Raw genomic sequence first — 12,975 nt, 5'->3', positions numbered from 1 at the left:
CCAGCTGGGCCACCTAGAAGTATGAAATTATCCTTGTAAATTTTAGACTTGCTCCCTTCTTTACTAGGTCTAATCCATTTGTTTATGCTTGATGCAGCCGGCCCTCAGGAGCCTGACTTGGTCGAGGTGGCCAAGTCTATGATCAAGGCCGTTCCTCCAGCTGAAAGGGAGGCGGTCAGGGGTGTCGGCACCCTTGACCTAGACGGGATTGCAGGGGTCCTTGCTGAGGTATACTTAGCATATTTTTGAGTATTTGAATTCCAGGACGCCTGTTTTCTTTTTTGTTTGGAAACTGACGCCTGTTCCCCTTTTTACTTAGGCCCTGCTCCGAGTGAACGGCCTTCGCAAGCCGCTTGACCGGAAGAACAAAGAGGTAAAGGCTGCAAAAGCTATGGCCGCCTCTGACTGTGATAAGGCAATGTTTCAAATTGCCCAAAATGAAGTTCTGACCATTGATATTCTTTGTTATCAGGCACAGGCTACCGCCGCTATCCGGGCTCAGTTAGAGGCGGCCCAGAAGAGGAATAGCGAGCTGGAGGCGACCATCAACAACCTCAAGGCCGAGCTGAGACCTCTTCGCCAAAAGATGTCCTCATACGAAACCTTGGAGAAATCCTTGGCGAGCGTAAAGGAACGCCTGGTGACCCAGGAGAAGAGTCTTACTCAGGAGCTCTCGGAAAAGGCCGAGCAAGAAAAGAAAGAGCTGGTCCGGGAGATGATGGAAGACTCTGCTCAAATCCAGCGCATGACTTGGGGCCGCCTCTTCCCCAATGCCGACTTTGCCTCATGGGAAAAAATGTACCGCCAGTGTTCTGATATATATAATCAAGAGATCATGGCGGCTGCTGAGGAAGAGGCGTTGGAGGAGGAGGAGCAGCCGGTAGTGGCGCTTGTGCCGCTTGGGGGTAATGCATCAAAGAAGGATGCAGCTGAAGCCGAGTCCAGCAAGAAGAGTGCTGACCAGGCGGCAGCTGCTAATATTGAAGATCTGCCCCCTTCTTAAGCTTTATGTCTTCTTTCCACGGCCTGCGTGCCGTTTGTTTGAATTTACCCGGCCAGGGGGCCAGGGCTCTGAATATTTTCCCGGTCTTTAATGACCGGCTTCCTTTTAATGAATATTTTTGTTTTGCTTCAAATTTTTTCAAGTATTGAATATTCTGATATCCAATTGTACACTATACCGACTGTTTTACATGGCCGATAGTTGCAGACAGGTACGGATAGTTAGTCACGCCGCCTATGCCCCTGGACGACTGGTTGTCTGTTTCCAGGCTAGACGATCAGTCGGCCATTTATCCAATCGGTATTCGAACCATCTTAAAGACTAGATCCCCTTTAGGCAGGCGGTTCTGTCCTTTGTAAAATTAACCAAGCAGGAAAGTGGTTTCCTACTTGTCATGTTTTTAGGCTAGAGACTTTAGGCCGTCTAGGCCGACTGTTCCCCGCCATATTTAATCTAGTGTGAACAGGTGCTGTATGAACACCTTTTTAGTTTCATACTAAATTTTTAAGGAGTAACCAAGTAAACATGATTGTTACCTAGTCGCCAAGTAACTGAGTAGTAGAGGTATCAAGCGGTTGGTACCGGTTGTTCCCCTTTATTCGCCAATGTTTGTTGGCTTTTAACTCATAGGTTGTTAACCTAGCAGGAGTAGTGGTTGAGAGCCCCTGTTTGCTAAAAAAAGGCGGACGACTCATACCTTTTAGGCTCCATACTATGTTTGAGAGAGTGACTATGAGTTAACTTTGGTGTTACTCAGTCGCCGTCACTCCTGCTTGAGTAGTAAAGGTACCAGGCGGCGGAGGCCGGCTGAACCTTTTGACTCGCCAATGTTTGTTGGCTATTAACTCAAGAGGTACCCCCTGCATTTATCCCAAGTAATACAGGCGGTCATCTGACTCAGATGTCAACTGCTACCACTGGTTTGGTTAGTGATAGAGTTATCCTTGTCTCAAAAACGGCTACGTGGTTGCCCTTGGGGGAAGTCGTATAGGTTCCGTGTAATTAGTTTATAGAGCAATGTTCCACCCAAAAGGGAGCTGCTCTCTGCGACGAATTTCATCCGGAGGGATGCCGCCAGACGCCTGCTATGATGTTGGGACAGGTCGTATTAGTTTTGAAGATTGGATCAGTTGGCTTGGCGCCTGGTCTGATCATTCGGCTTGTGGCCTTGGTTAGTTCTTGGTGAACGTATGTGCTAAGTAAGAGGAGGGTAGCCGCCTGTTTAGGCACAGGGTCGGCCAGGCCCTGATCATTTTTAGCTAAGTATAAGGGGGGTGGTTGTGTGCTTTGGAACCAGTCGGCCCTCTTCTATGGAGAGTAGCCGACTATATGTCCAGACGGCATGCCCCTATGGTGATAGAGTAAAATATTCAATGGAGAGTAGCCGACTGTAAAGGTACAGGCGGCATGCCCCTCTGAAGATAAAGTGAAATACTCAAAGGAGAGTAGGCGACTGTAAATGTATAGGCGGCCTGCCCCTCTTAAGTAAGAATAAAAATTGAACATGGAGAGTAGCCGACTGTTTGTCAGTAGGCATGCCCCTCTTCAGTAAAAATGAAAACTGAGTATCGAGAGTAGCCGACTGTTTGTTAGTAGGCGTGCCCCTCTTAGTACAAAATTGAATGAAACAGCAAACTTTAATTAAGTAGCCCTTGACTATTTACATCATTCAAAAGAAATATTTCTTAAGATTATCTACATTCCAAGTTCGAGGCAACGGTTGTCCGTCTGGTGTTCCCAGACGATAGGTACCGTCCCTGACCTCTTCACAGATTCGGTAGGGTCCTTCCCAGTTGGGAGTTAGTTTGCCAGACTCATTAGCCCTACCAACTGCTTCCATTTTTCTAAGTACAAAGTCCCCCACTTTGAGTGGACGCCTGTGTACTTTTTTGTTGTATGATCTAGTCATTCTCAGGCGGTAAATTTCATGGCGCAAGACAGCATTGCCCCTCCTTTCAGGAAGTGAGTCTAATGCCAGGCGCATGGCTTCCCAGTTTGCCTCTTCGTCATATAGCATTACTCGAAGAGTCGGCTCGTAGTGTTCTATTGGAAGAACAGCTTCCGCACCATAAGTTAGGAGGAATGGAGTTTCTCTAGTCGCCCCTTTTTCAGTCGTCCTAATGGCCCAGAGAACATGTGGTAATTCATCCGCCCATAGGCCGCCTGCTCGTTCAATCTTTTTCTTGAGACCGTCTGAGATGATTTTATTAAAGGTTTCTACCTGGTCGTTTGCTTGTGGACGGCCGACAGATGCAAAGTAGTGTGCAATTCCTTGGTCACCCAACCAGCTTTTGAGAACAGGCGTCTCAAATTGGGGACCATTATCAAAAACCATAGACATGGGAACCCCGAACCGAGTGATGACATTTTTCCAAATGAATGAAATTACATCCTTCGTCTTGATTCCCTTTACAGCCTCCGCCTCTACCCATTTAGTGAAGTAGTTGACGGCAACAAGTATGTACCTCCTTCCGTCTGTAGCAGGCGTATATGGACCCAGAATATCCATGCCCCACTTAGCAAACGGTAGTGGGCTATGAATGGTAGTGAGGTCAGTAGCCGGACGGTGAATTAGTTTGCCAAACCTTTGGCACTTGTCACATTTTTTCACCATCTCCATCGCATCTGCTTCTAAAGTAGGCCAAAAGTAGCCCTGCCGCCTTGCCCGTTGAGCAAGCGTCCTACCGCCTATATGGGAAGCACAGTAACCAGAGTGAAGATCGTCCAATATCTCTCGCCCCTTTTCTGGAGTAACACACTTTAAGAAGGGTTAAAGGTACCCCCTTTTGTGAAGTTCTCCCTTTATTATTTCAAAACTGGTTGCTCGTTTTTTCAGTGCTGCCGCCTGTTGATGATCATCCGGCAGGGTACCATTTGTCAGATATGCCCTGATTGGATCCATCCAGGTTGAGCTTCTGTCTAAGATTCCAATAGGTTCTTAGTCAATGCTTCTCCTCTCCATTACTTCCCAAAAAACAGTTCGAGGAGTATCACAGGAGGCGGATGATGCTAATTTTGAAAGTGCATCCGTCTGGTTGTTTTCTGATCTCGGCACTTGGGTCAGATGGAAATCCTCAAGGGAGCCGACTGCTTGTCGGACTGCCTGTAAATACTTGATCATGGCCGGATGGGTTGCTTCGTATTCGCCATTGTACTGACTCACTATCAATTGTGAATCGGAACAGGCGTCTATTTTTCTTGCTCTTGCCGCCTTGCACATGCGGATTCCGGCTAGTAAAGCTTCATATTCTGCCTCATTGTTTGAGGCCTGAAAACTGAAGCGTAAAGCATACTCGTACCTGTCGCCCTCTGGCGACTGACATATGACTCCTGCTCCACAACCATTTGAAGTAGAGCTTCCATCCACATATACCTTCCAGACTTGGTCTGTAACTTGAGAGTCAGGAGGACGAGTCATCTCAACAATAAAGTCAGCAAAGGCTTGCCCCTTCACTGCTTTTCTAGGCTCGAAAGTAACTTCGAGGCTCTGTATTTCTATGGCCCATTTGATCATTCGGCCTGACGACTCCATGATGGTCAGTGGCCGCTTGATAGGTTGGTCTGTATACACGACGACTGCATGTGCTAAAAAGTAGGGCTTCAATTTTTTAACAGCCATGAAGAGTGCAAGACCAAATTTCTCCACTAAGGGATACCTCAACTCGGGATTTTTCAGTACATGACTGACAAAGTAGACCGGGAGCTGACAGTCGTCTCTTTCAGCAAGGAGAACAGCGCTTAACGCATGATCAGAGACGGCCAGGTACATGTAGAGTACTTCTTTGGGCAAAGGGCTGACCAGCCTCGGCAAGGAATGCAAGTGAACTTTCAATTTCTAGAAGGCCGCCTCAGCATCCGGCCCCCATTCAAACCTTGCCTTTTTCTTAATTTCTTGGAAAAAGTATAGGCATTTGTCGCCTGATCGGCTTAGAAATCTTCCCAAGGCCGCCAGACAACCTGTTAACTTCTGAACCTCTCGGATGGTACGAGGCGACTGCATGTCGATGACCGCCTGCACCTTCTCAGGGTTCGCCTCTATTCCTCTCTGATTGATAAGGAATCCGAGAAATTTCTCAGACTCAACTCCAAAGACACATTTCTTGGGATTGAGCATGACATGGGGCCGCCTGAGTGTGGCGAAAGTTTCTCGGAGGTCCGACAGATGATCTTTCTGAAGTTTAGACTTGACAATCATATCATCAATATATGCCTCGACATTTCTCCCAATCTGATCAAAGAACACAGTGTTTATCATTCGCTGGAAAGTGGCCGGGGCATTCTTAAGACCAAACGGCATGACCGTGTAACAGTATAACCCCTGATCAGTGACGAAGGCCGTCTTCTCCTGATCTTTCTTCCATAAAGGAATTTGATGGAAACCAGAGTAGGCGTCCATAAAGCTCATCAAAGCATGGCCGGCTGTTGAGTCGACCAGGTTATCAATTTTAGGCGGAGGGTAACTGTCTTTGGGGCACGCCTTGTTTAAGTCTGTGTAGTCTACACACATTCGCCAGGTTCCATTCGGCTTTTTAACAAGCACCACATTTGCAACCCAGTCTGGGAAGTAACATTGCCGAATGAACCCTGCATCAAGTAATTTTTTAACTTCGGCGGCTGCCGCCTGACTTCTTTCTTCGCCATGGTTCCGCTTCTTCTGCCGTACCGGCTTCTTTTTCGGATCCACGGCCAGTTTATGTACTGCCAGATCAGGACTAATGCCTGGCATTTCATGGACTTCGAATGCAAAGATGTCCTTGTATTCTTTCAATAGTTTGTGAAAGTCGTCACCCAGGTCCCTTAGAGCAGTCGTCCCAACCTTGATTGTTCTGTCAGGACGCGAGTCATCTAACATCAGGTCCGTATGCTCACCAGCTGGCTGAGGGCGGAATTCATCCGACCGCTCCTCTGCCAATGATTGCTATTTTCTGTCTTTTCTTGCGGCCCCTGTCTGGGATGCCTTTCTCTTCTTGCCGCCTGCTTCTTGAACAGGCACACTCTCCTTGACATTGTCAAGGTCTATTTTTCCACCACTCGACCCAGTGGCCATAACAGTGGGCTTGACATCCGAGAGATAGCACTCTCGGGCCATCCTCTGATCTCCCCTTAGGGACCCGACTGTTCCATTATCCCTCTCAAACTTGAGCAACATAAGAGATGGGATTATAACAGCCTTGGAATTATTCAGGGTTGGTCGTCCCAGAATCATGTTGTAGGCCGAGAGTTCTTCTACTACCAGGAACCGGACTACCATGTGTCGTCCTTCCCCTTTTTCGCCCAGGCAGATGGGTAAATCCACTCGTCCCACTGGGTGGACGACTCCTCCTCCAAACCCTACTAAAGGGTGGGATGCCGGATGTATGCAATCAGTCTGATATTTTAGTTTCGACAGACATTTTCTACTGATGAGATATGAGGAGCTTCCGGTATCTATGAGGATTCGGCCAACTCTCTGGTTGGCCACTTTACATTCAACAACGATAGGGTCGTCATGCGGCCCTCTTACCCCTCCTAGATCTTCTTCAGTGATGACAATCTCAGGAAATGAATATTTGGAGGGCCGTTCTTGGTGAACGGAATTTACATCTAACCGTCTGATATTGTCTTTGTCGCCCCTAATAGTGGGGCCGCCTCCTGAGAAGCCGCCTGCAATGGTGTAGACGACTGCATCATCTGTATCGAAGCTGTCGGCCTGTTGATTCTTTTTGGTCGACTGCTTTTTCGAGGAAGTGTTCCCCGTAGATTTCTTGACATAAGTGTCAAGATCACCTTGCTCAGCCAGGCGGTCCAGATACCGCATGAGACTGATGCATTCATTGGTGTGATGACCAACATCTTCGTGATAATCACAGAATTTTTCTTGGTTTCGATTGTTTGCGGAGGTGGCTGTAAAAAATACTGTTGTTGCGGTACAAACGGTAAGTTTGGTACCGCCTGGTCGCTATGAAAGCCGGACTGACGGGAGGTGCCGCCTGACTGACTCTCATGATACGACTGAGTATGCCTCATCGAGGTATTTCGCAGACTGTCTTGGAAGTTTGAAGTAGAGGCCGACTCTGACAATCGGTCACTCTTCTTCTGCTCTAGCAGTAGCCGAGCGTCTGTGTATGTTTTCCTCGACCCGTCCGCCTGAATATGACGAACAGGTTTCCTATTTCCTGGAGTAGGAAAACGGTATTTTGTGAAATCAAGGGCAGGTGGCTCCCACTTCCTAGATTTAGGATGAGGGGTCGCCTCTCGCCCTTGAACTGGCTTCCTCTTCCGTGAAATGGAGGGTTTCTTAGCCGACTGCTCCTTGTCCAGAGCAGGCGGCTTCTTGTTGATTAACTCTTGAATTTCTCCCTTGAAGTCCCTCATGAAGGTCATGAGTTCGTTCCTTGTGATGGGAGCAGACCCATCAGTCGGCTGCTGCCGAACAGGCGGTGCGCCTGCTGGCTCGCTTCCAGTTTGAAGATGTTCCCGTTCCCTCCTTTCGGTATGACGGGTACGTCGGGCCCTTAGGGTCCCGTCTGAAGCTGTGTGAGCTTCAACTTCAAATTCATTCTCAGTATCGTGGTCCGACTGAACTAGAGGGTCGTCCAGGGGACGTCTCTCTTCAGGAGCCGGTACAAACGTGGATGCCATCTCAGAAGTACTCTCCCCACAGACGGCGCCAAGATGTTTCGGGGTTTTCTGATGTCCTGCGGGAGAGTTACAATTCCGAGACTGGAACCGGACGCCTGTACCTGCAAAACAAACGGATGCTCCGGATGATTGGAGATCCGCCTCCGACGGTCAAGTTAGTACTTGATTAAGGAGTAATTAATGCGGAAATGAAAGTGATTGGGTCTCTCTAGGTGAGAGTGTTTAATGTGTGTAATCTGCGTTGTTCGCGTCCCCTCCTTAATGAGGATTAAGGGAGGTATTTATAACCTCGGGAAACGTGCCAATCTAGGTTTAGGTTAACCTTGGGCTGATTGGGCTTCCCTCGGAAGTTGGGCCTAGGTGACCGGTTATCCCAGGTGTCATGGGAAGGACACGTGTCGTGTCGTAATTGGTCCATAGTGGACGGATCATTGCTTGACACGTGGCAGACTCCTATTGGCCCATGTGACGGACACATGGCGGAACCTGATTGGTCCACTTGTCAGATGGTGATTGGTGGGGAAAAATCCCCTAATCACGAGTAATTTCTTTTATATAATTTTTTAATTGAAATCAATTATGAACCATACTCGAAAAAAGATTATCAATAATTGATGGTGACTCACCATATCGGAAATCATGGATCTGCCACTGATTATGCCATATACTTTATATTTTGCACACACAATAAAAAGTAATGCAAAATTACAAGTCTTTTTACCTTATAAGCTAGTCCAAAACTCTAGCATGATACTTCAGAAAACGGACGCACATATTCAGCATCACTGTTTTCTAAATTGTTGTGTATCTTTCTACTATCTTACACTAAATTTCACCATATAAGCAACCAAAAGTTTGACCATAAAAATAACCAAACTATTAATACTACTAGCAGTTTTGCTCCTTGAGTTGCAAGTAAAACCTTTGAATAAACTCCTCAGCAGCTTCATCCACACGTTGGTCACCACAATCTCCTTCATTTTGCAAAGGAAACGGGGAGTCCGTCACCCTTAGAGGCCGGACACCGCGATCTTTCTTAGACACCATGGTCTCCAACACCTTGCTAATAGCTTCTAAGCTATCATCAATATCTTCAAATTTCGGTGAGGGCATGAAGTAGTGGTTTTTCTTCTTGTTGGTGAAGTAATGACGGTATAAAGGGGTGTTACTACAACTAAACTCGTACTCTTGTTGAACGTCGAAACCAATAACACCATCACCTCGAGTGGTGGAGACTTTGAAGGTTGTAAAGGCCGTCTTTCCTCGCTTCATCATCAAGTTGAGGTCCAAGAGTAATTTCTTCTTGGAGATACCTTTTCTTAGCATGAAGATGGCTAGTTTAACCATGTTATATAGCTTTTTTGTTATAATTGGTAGGTTTTGCTCCATCTTTTTCCTAGATTGTTGGAATAGTTGTAAACAAACTAGGTTTAACAATAAAAATATATAGATGTTTGTGAGAATGTTGTGTTTATGAGAGATGTTTTTGCTGTGTTGAAAAGAAATGACAATGTTATGGGTGTATTTATATGAAGGGGAAATGAAGGTTTTAATTATAGAAACGTTAAATTATTGGCGTTTTTTTTTATTAATTTTAGTAGTGTTACAAATAAAGGTTGATTAAGATTTGGGAAAGGTTAATCTTTACACCGGCCACTCTACTAGCACACCTTTAAGGCAAAATAGTTTCGTATCTATCCTTTTCGCCTTGCTTTAGCTTTTTCAGTTTATACAATGGAGTAATATTTAAAATTATCTAATTTATTGCATGATTGGTATGTCCATCAAGCATCTATTATTGGAGAGGCTGCGTTCCTTGATTAGTTTGAGCATGAATATAATGTCAGCTATATTAATTAGTTAAACTGTTAAGGAATATGTTTGGATCTCTTCAAAAACATTGTCTTTTGTGAGTTGACTCTTTGTACTATTGTACACTTATAAACAAGGTTTTATATAACTCGAGCTCAATATTGTTAGAGCAACGCCAAAATAAACTCTATGGCTTTTACTATATTTAGCTCAGTCCTTGCTTTGCATTAAATTTAAAATCATATGAACTCCCACGAGAAGACACTCTAACAACAAGCGTGCAAGTGTACATTGAGATACATTAAACAATATTGTTGAATTGTTGTGCTCTTGGAGTTTGAGACTCCGTTCTACCACTCTCTTGCTTAGGGTTTGATAAAGAGCCTAAGCAATTTGTGAGAAACTTGAACTTGGCTCGAGTGTTCTTTGACGTATCGGATTCAAATTATTTTTATTATAATTTGTAATTTATTATATATATATATATATATATATATATATATATATATATATATATATATATATATATATATATATATATATATTTAATAATTGAACAGAACAACACCAAATAAGGTTCGATCGGTTTTGATTAGGTCCTATCATCAGACCGAATAATTAAGTTCAAGACAATTCAAGTTAAGATAATGCTCAAGTGCTCAACCTTGTCTCATGTTGTTATCAACCTTGTTCATGCCTATCAATTCAATCTAATATGATACTCTCTTTGGCTCATTTGCCTTGTTTCATATGCTTTCATTGCACATTGTATTATTTTTATTTAATTTTTTTTTTTTTTTTTGGAGGAAATACACATTGTATTTGAATTGTGCAACAATAATATCGTTGATACATATTATTAAAATAGATAGTTTTTTTTATACATGTACAATAATATCTTTGATACATATTATTAAAATTATGAGAAAGATAGTTTTTTATATATATATTATTTATGAAGAAAATTTAGTGGTTAAAGTTTCTCTCGATTTAAATAGAAATATTGCAAATGGAATAAATGTAAAGAAGCAAAGGAGTATTTTTTATCCAAATCTTGCCTACAAACTTTAAATTATATCCTCGTTATCTATTTCATTGTTAGGCATTCCTTCCCATCATATTTTATAACAGTAAGGCATTCTTTTCGTAAAGAAGTAGACAAGTAAAAAGTAAAATAACTACTAGTTTAGGAACTCATACAAGCTAAGTTAAGGATAAATGATTCATCAGGCTAAACAAATACATGTGGATAAGGAATGAACCAACAAATCAAAGATACCTCAATAATTCATCCATATCCATATATCATATTAATTTGCCAAAATCAGCTGTGCTATGATCAATTAGCATGTGCATATGGCTAGTTAACGCCTTAACGTCACATAAGTTATCGACAATATAAAGCTAGATATGGTAATTAAGGTCATGTTCTATTCACCTCATGTACTCTTAATTATGAAAAGTAAATCCAATTCAAATAAGGGTTAATAAATTCAATTTAAGTTAAGTTTATACTTCCTCTGTTCTTTTTTTATCGCATCACTTACTACTTTAGGAAGTTTACTTATTATTGCATCATTTCCTTTTTAGGATAAAAAATATCTATGTTCACACTGCAAATACCCAACATACCCTTACTTTTTCACACTTACTTTTTATTTTATCTTACATTACATGGACAATTTTGTATTTTTACGTTTCTCTCTCTTACTTTTTCCCACTACCAAATTTTGCCTCCAAAACCCCTATGATGCAATAAAAAAAAACAGAGGAAGTATATGAGTTAATAAAGGCTATACAAAATCAACTTACACAGTACATGCATCTAAAACAAGTTTAAACAATTTTATATAAGCTCTGATAAGTGAAAATTGTTTGAATATAATATAATGCACCTAGATTATGCACCACACAATATAACAGTATGATCAATTTATATAACAAAACTTAGCCTTTTTTTTTTTGGCCCTTCTTTAAGCTTTAATTATTTCGACTTCCACCAAAAAAAAGTCATTATTAATTAATAATATAGATATAGATTGAGTAATTAAAGAAATGAGAGGAGGAGTTGTTGGATTTTAAAAATTGTTAAGAGTAGATTGAGGGAAGAAATCCAAGCCTTTACTTTACTTGCTCTTGGGTTTTGAGGTTGCTTGATGGTAAGGTGGCAAAAAGTGACAAATTAATTTAATAAAGCTAATAATAAGGAGCACAATTATTTGGGTGCTTTAATGGTGGGCTATATATTTTAGCCATTATTTTTGGCCGTTTTCTTCTTTTACTAATACGTGCCACTAAAACATGAATTGATGTAAGTGGAGGCGTCTTTTAATTTTTTAAGTTTTTGATTGATGATATACTTCTAGAATAGAGCTCAAAGTAGTGTAGTGTTAAATTTTGAGTAAGAAGGTCCCATGTTTTGTCTATAAAAATCGGTAGATTTAGCGATTAAATTTATCCGAGAAATGATAATTTTTTACTTATATTCAACTAACCATTGATATTAGCTGTGTGGGATAAGGAAGCGACTAATAATCCCTAAGAAAAGCCAATGAAAATATTATTAGCTATTACCAATTGATTTTAGAATGAAACTCGATATGTTGAACTTGCATGCTGTCAAACTCTCATATTACTAATCATGTGTTCGCCCAATAAAAATTATCAGCTGATAAATTAAGTATAAACACTAAACAAAATCCTCTAAAGATTCAATCTATTAAGGATTTGAGATCAACCAATCAAAGTCGCTAAGGACTTATTAGGGTCGTATATAATAATCATGAATTATCAAGTACATTTAGTACATACTAACCTTAGAAGAGAATCTTATTAAAATTCTATTAAGATTCTCACATATGTTCCCTAACTTTTTCAAAAGTTGAGTGAGTGTATGGTAGTGCCTTATTAACCTTAGCCTATCATGCTTAATGTTCATCTCTTTTAAAAAAAATAACATTATAATATAAAATGAAGAAAAAACTACCATGCTTTTTGTACCATATGAAAATGAATATTCAAGGAAGTATCACCATCTTCAACTCTCTTTTATTTTCACACATTAGTCCTATAGCGGCACGGTCACCATGTTTTACAGAAGGTGATCCAAAACCAAAAGTTTTACGAGTATGATATTTATCCTTTTTTTTAATTGGCAATATGAGATTTAGCTTATTACACATTTACACGTACCAAAAAAATTGAGAAAATAAAAATAAAAATTTGATTGGAGGACTTTAGTTAACGGCTTTGTACTTCATCACTTTCTTTCTGATGAAGGATTTCTAGTGCACATAATAATCCAAGATAGACGGCAGAGACCCCTTTCAAATAGGTCCCACTAATATTAGAGGGGTTGTATTTATGCATAATAATATAGTGTATTAAACAAAGGCTTCAAACTTGGAAGCTAGAAAATGGATATCTATATTCACCTAAGGTCGTGTTATTTTGAACTTTTGGGCAAGATAGGACAAAGCAGAGCAGATTTCAGCAGAGCAGAGCAGATTTTATTATTATTATTATTATTATTATTATTA

The 12,975-nt window shown here is 41.6% G+C and overlaps 1 protein-coding gene across 1 annotated transcript; it reads right to left on the bottom strand.

Moving 5' to 3' along the window:
- Nucleotides 1–8,512: 8,512 nt before the first annotated feature.
- On the bottom strand, nt 8,513–8,971 carry LOC110729924. The gene has a single exon (XM_021909716.1). The coding sequence runs from the start codon at nt 8,969–8,971 to the stop codon at nt 8,513–8,515; it is 459 nt and encodes a 152-aa protein (XP_021765408.1).
- Nucleotides 8,972–12,975: the final 4,004 nt, after the last annotated feature.

This window comes from Chenopodium quinoa, unplaced genomic scaffold (genome assembly GCF_001683475.1).
Source record: "Chenopodium quinoa cultivar QQ74 unplaced genomic scaffold, ASM168347v1, whole genome shotgun sequence".
Lineage (NCBI taxonomy): Eukaryota > Viridiplantae > Streptophyta > Magnoliopsida > Caryophyllales > Amaranthaceae > Chenopodium > Chenopodium quinoa.
Note: the sequence above shows the minus strand (reverse complement) of the source record. Positions and strands in the feature narration are given on the sequence as shown.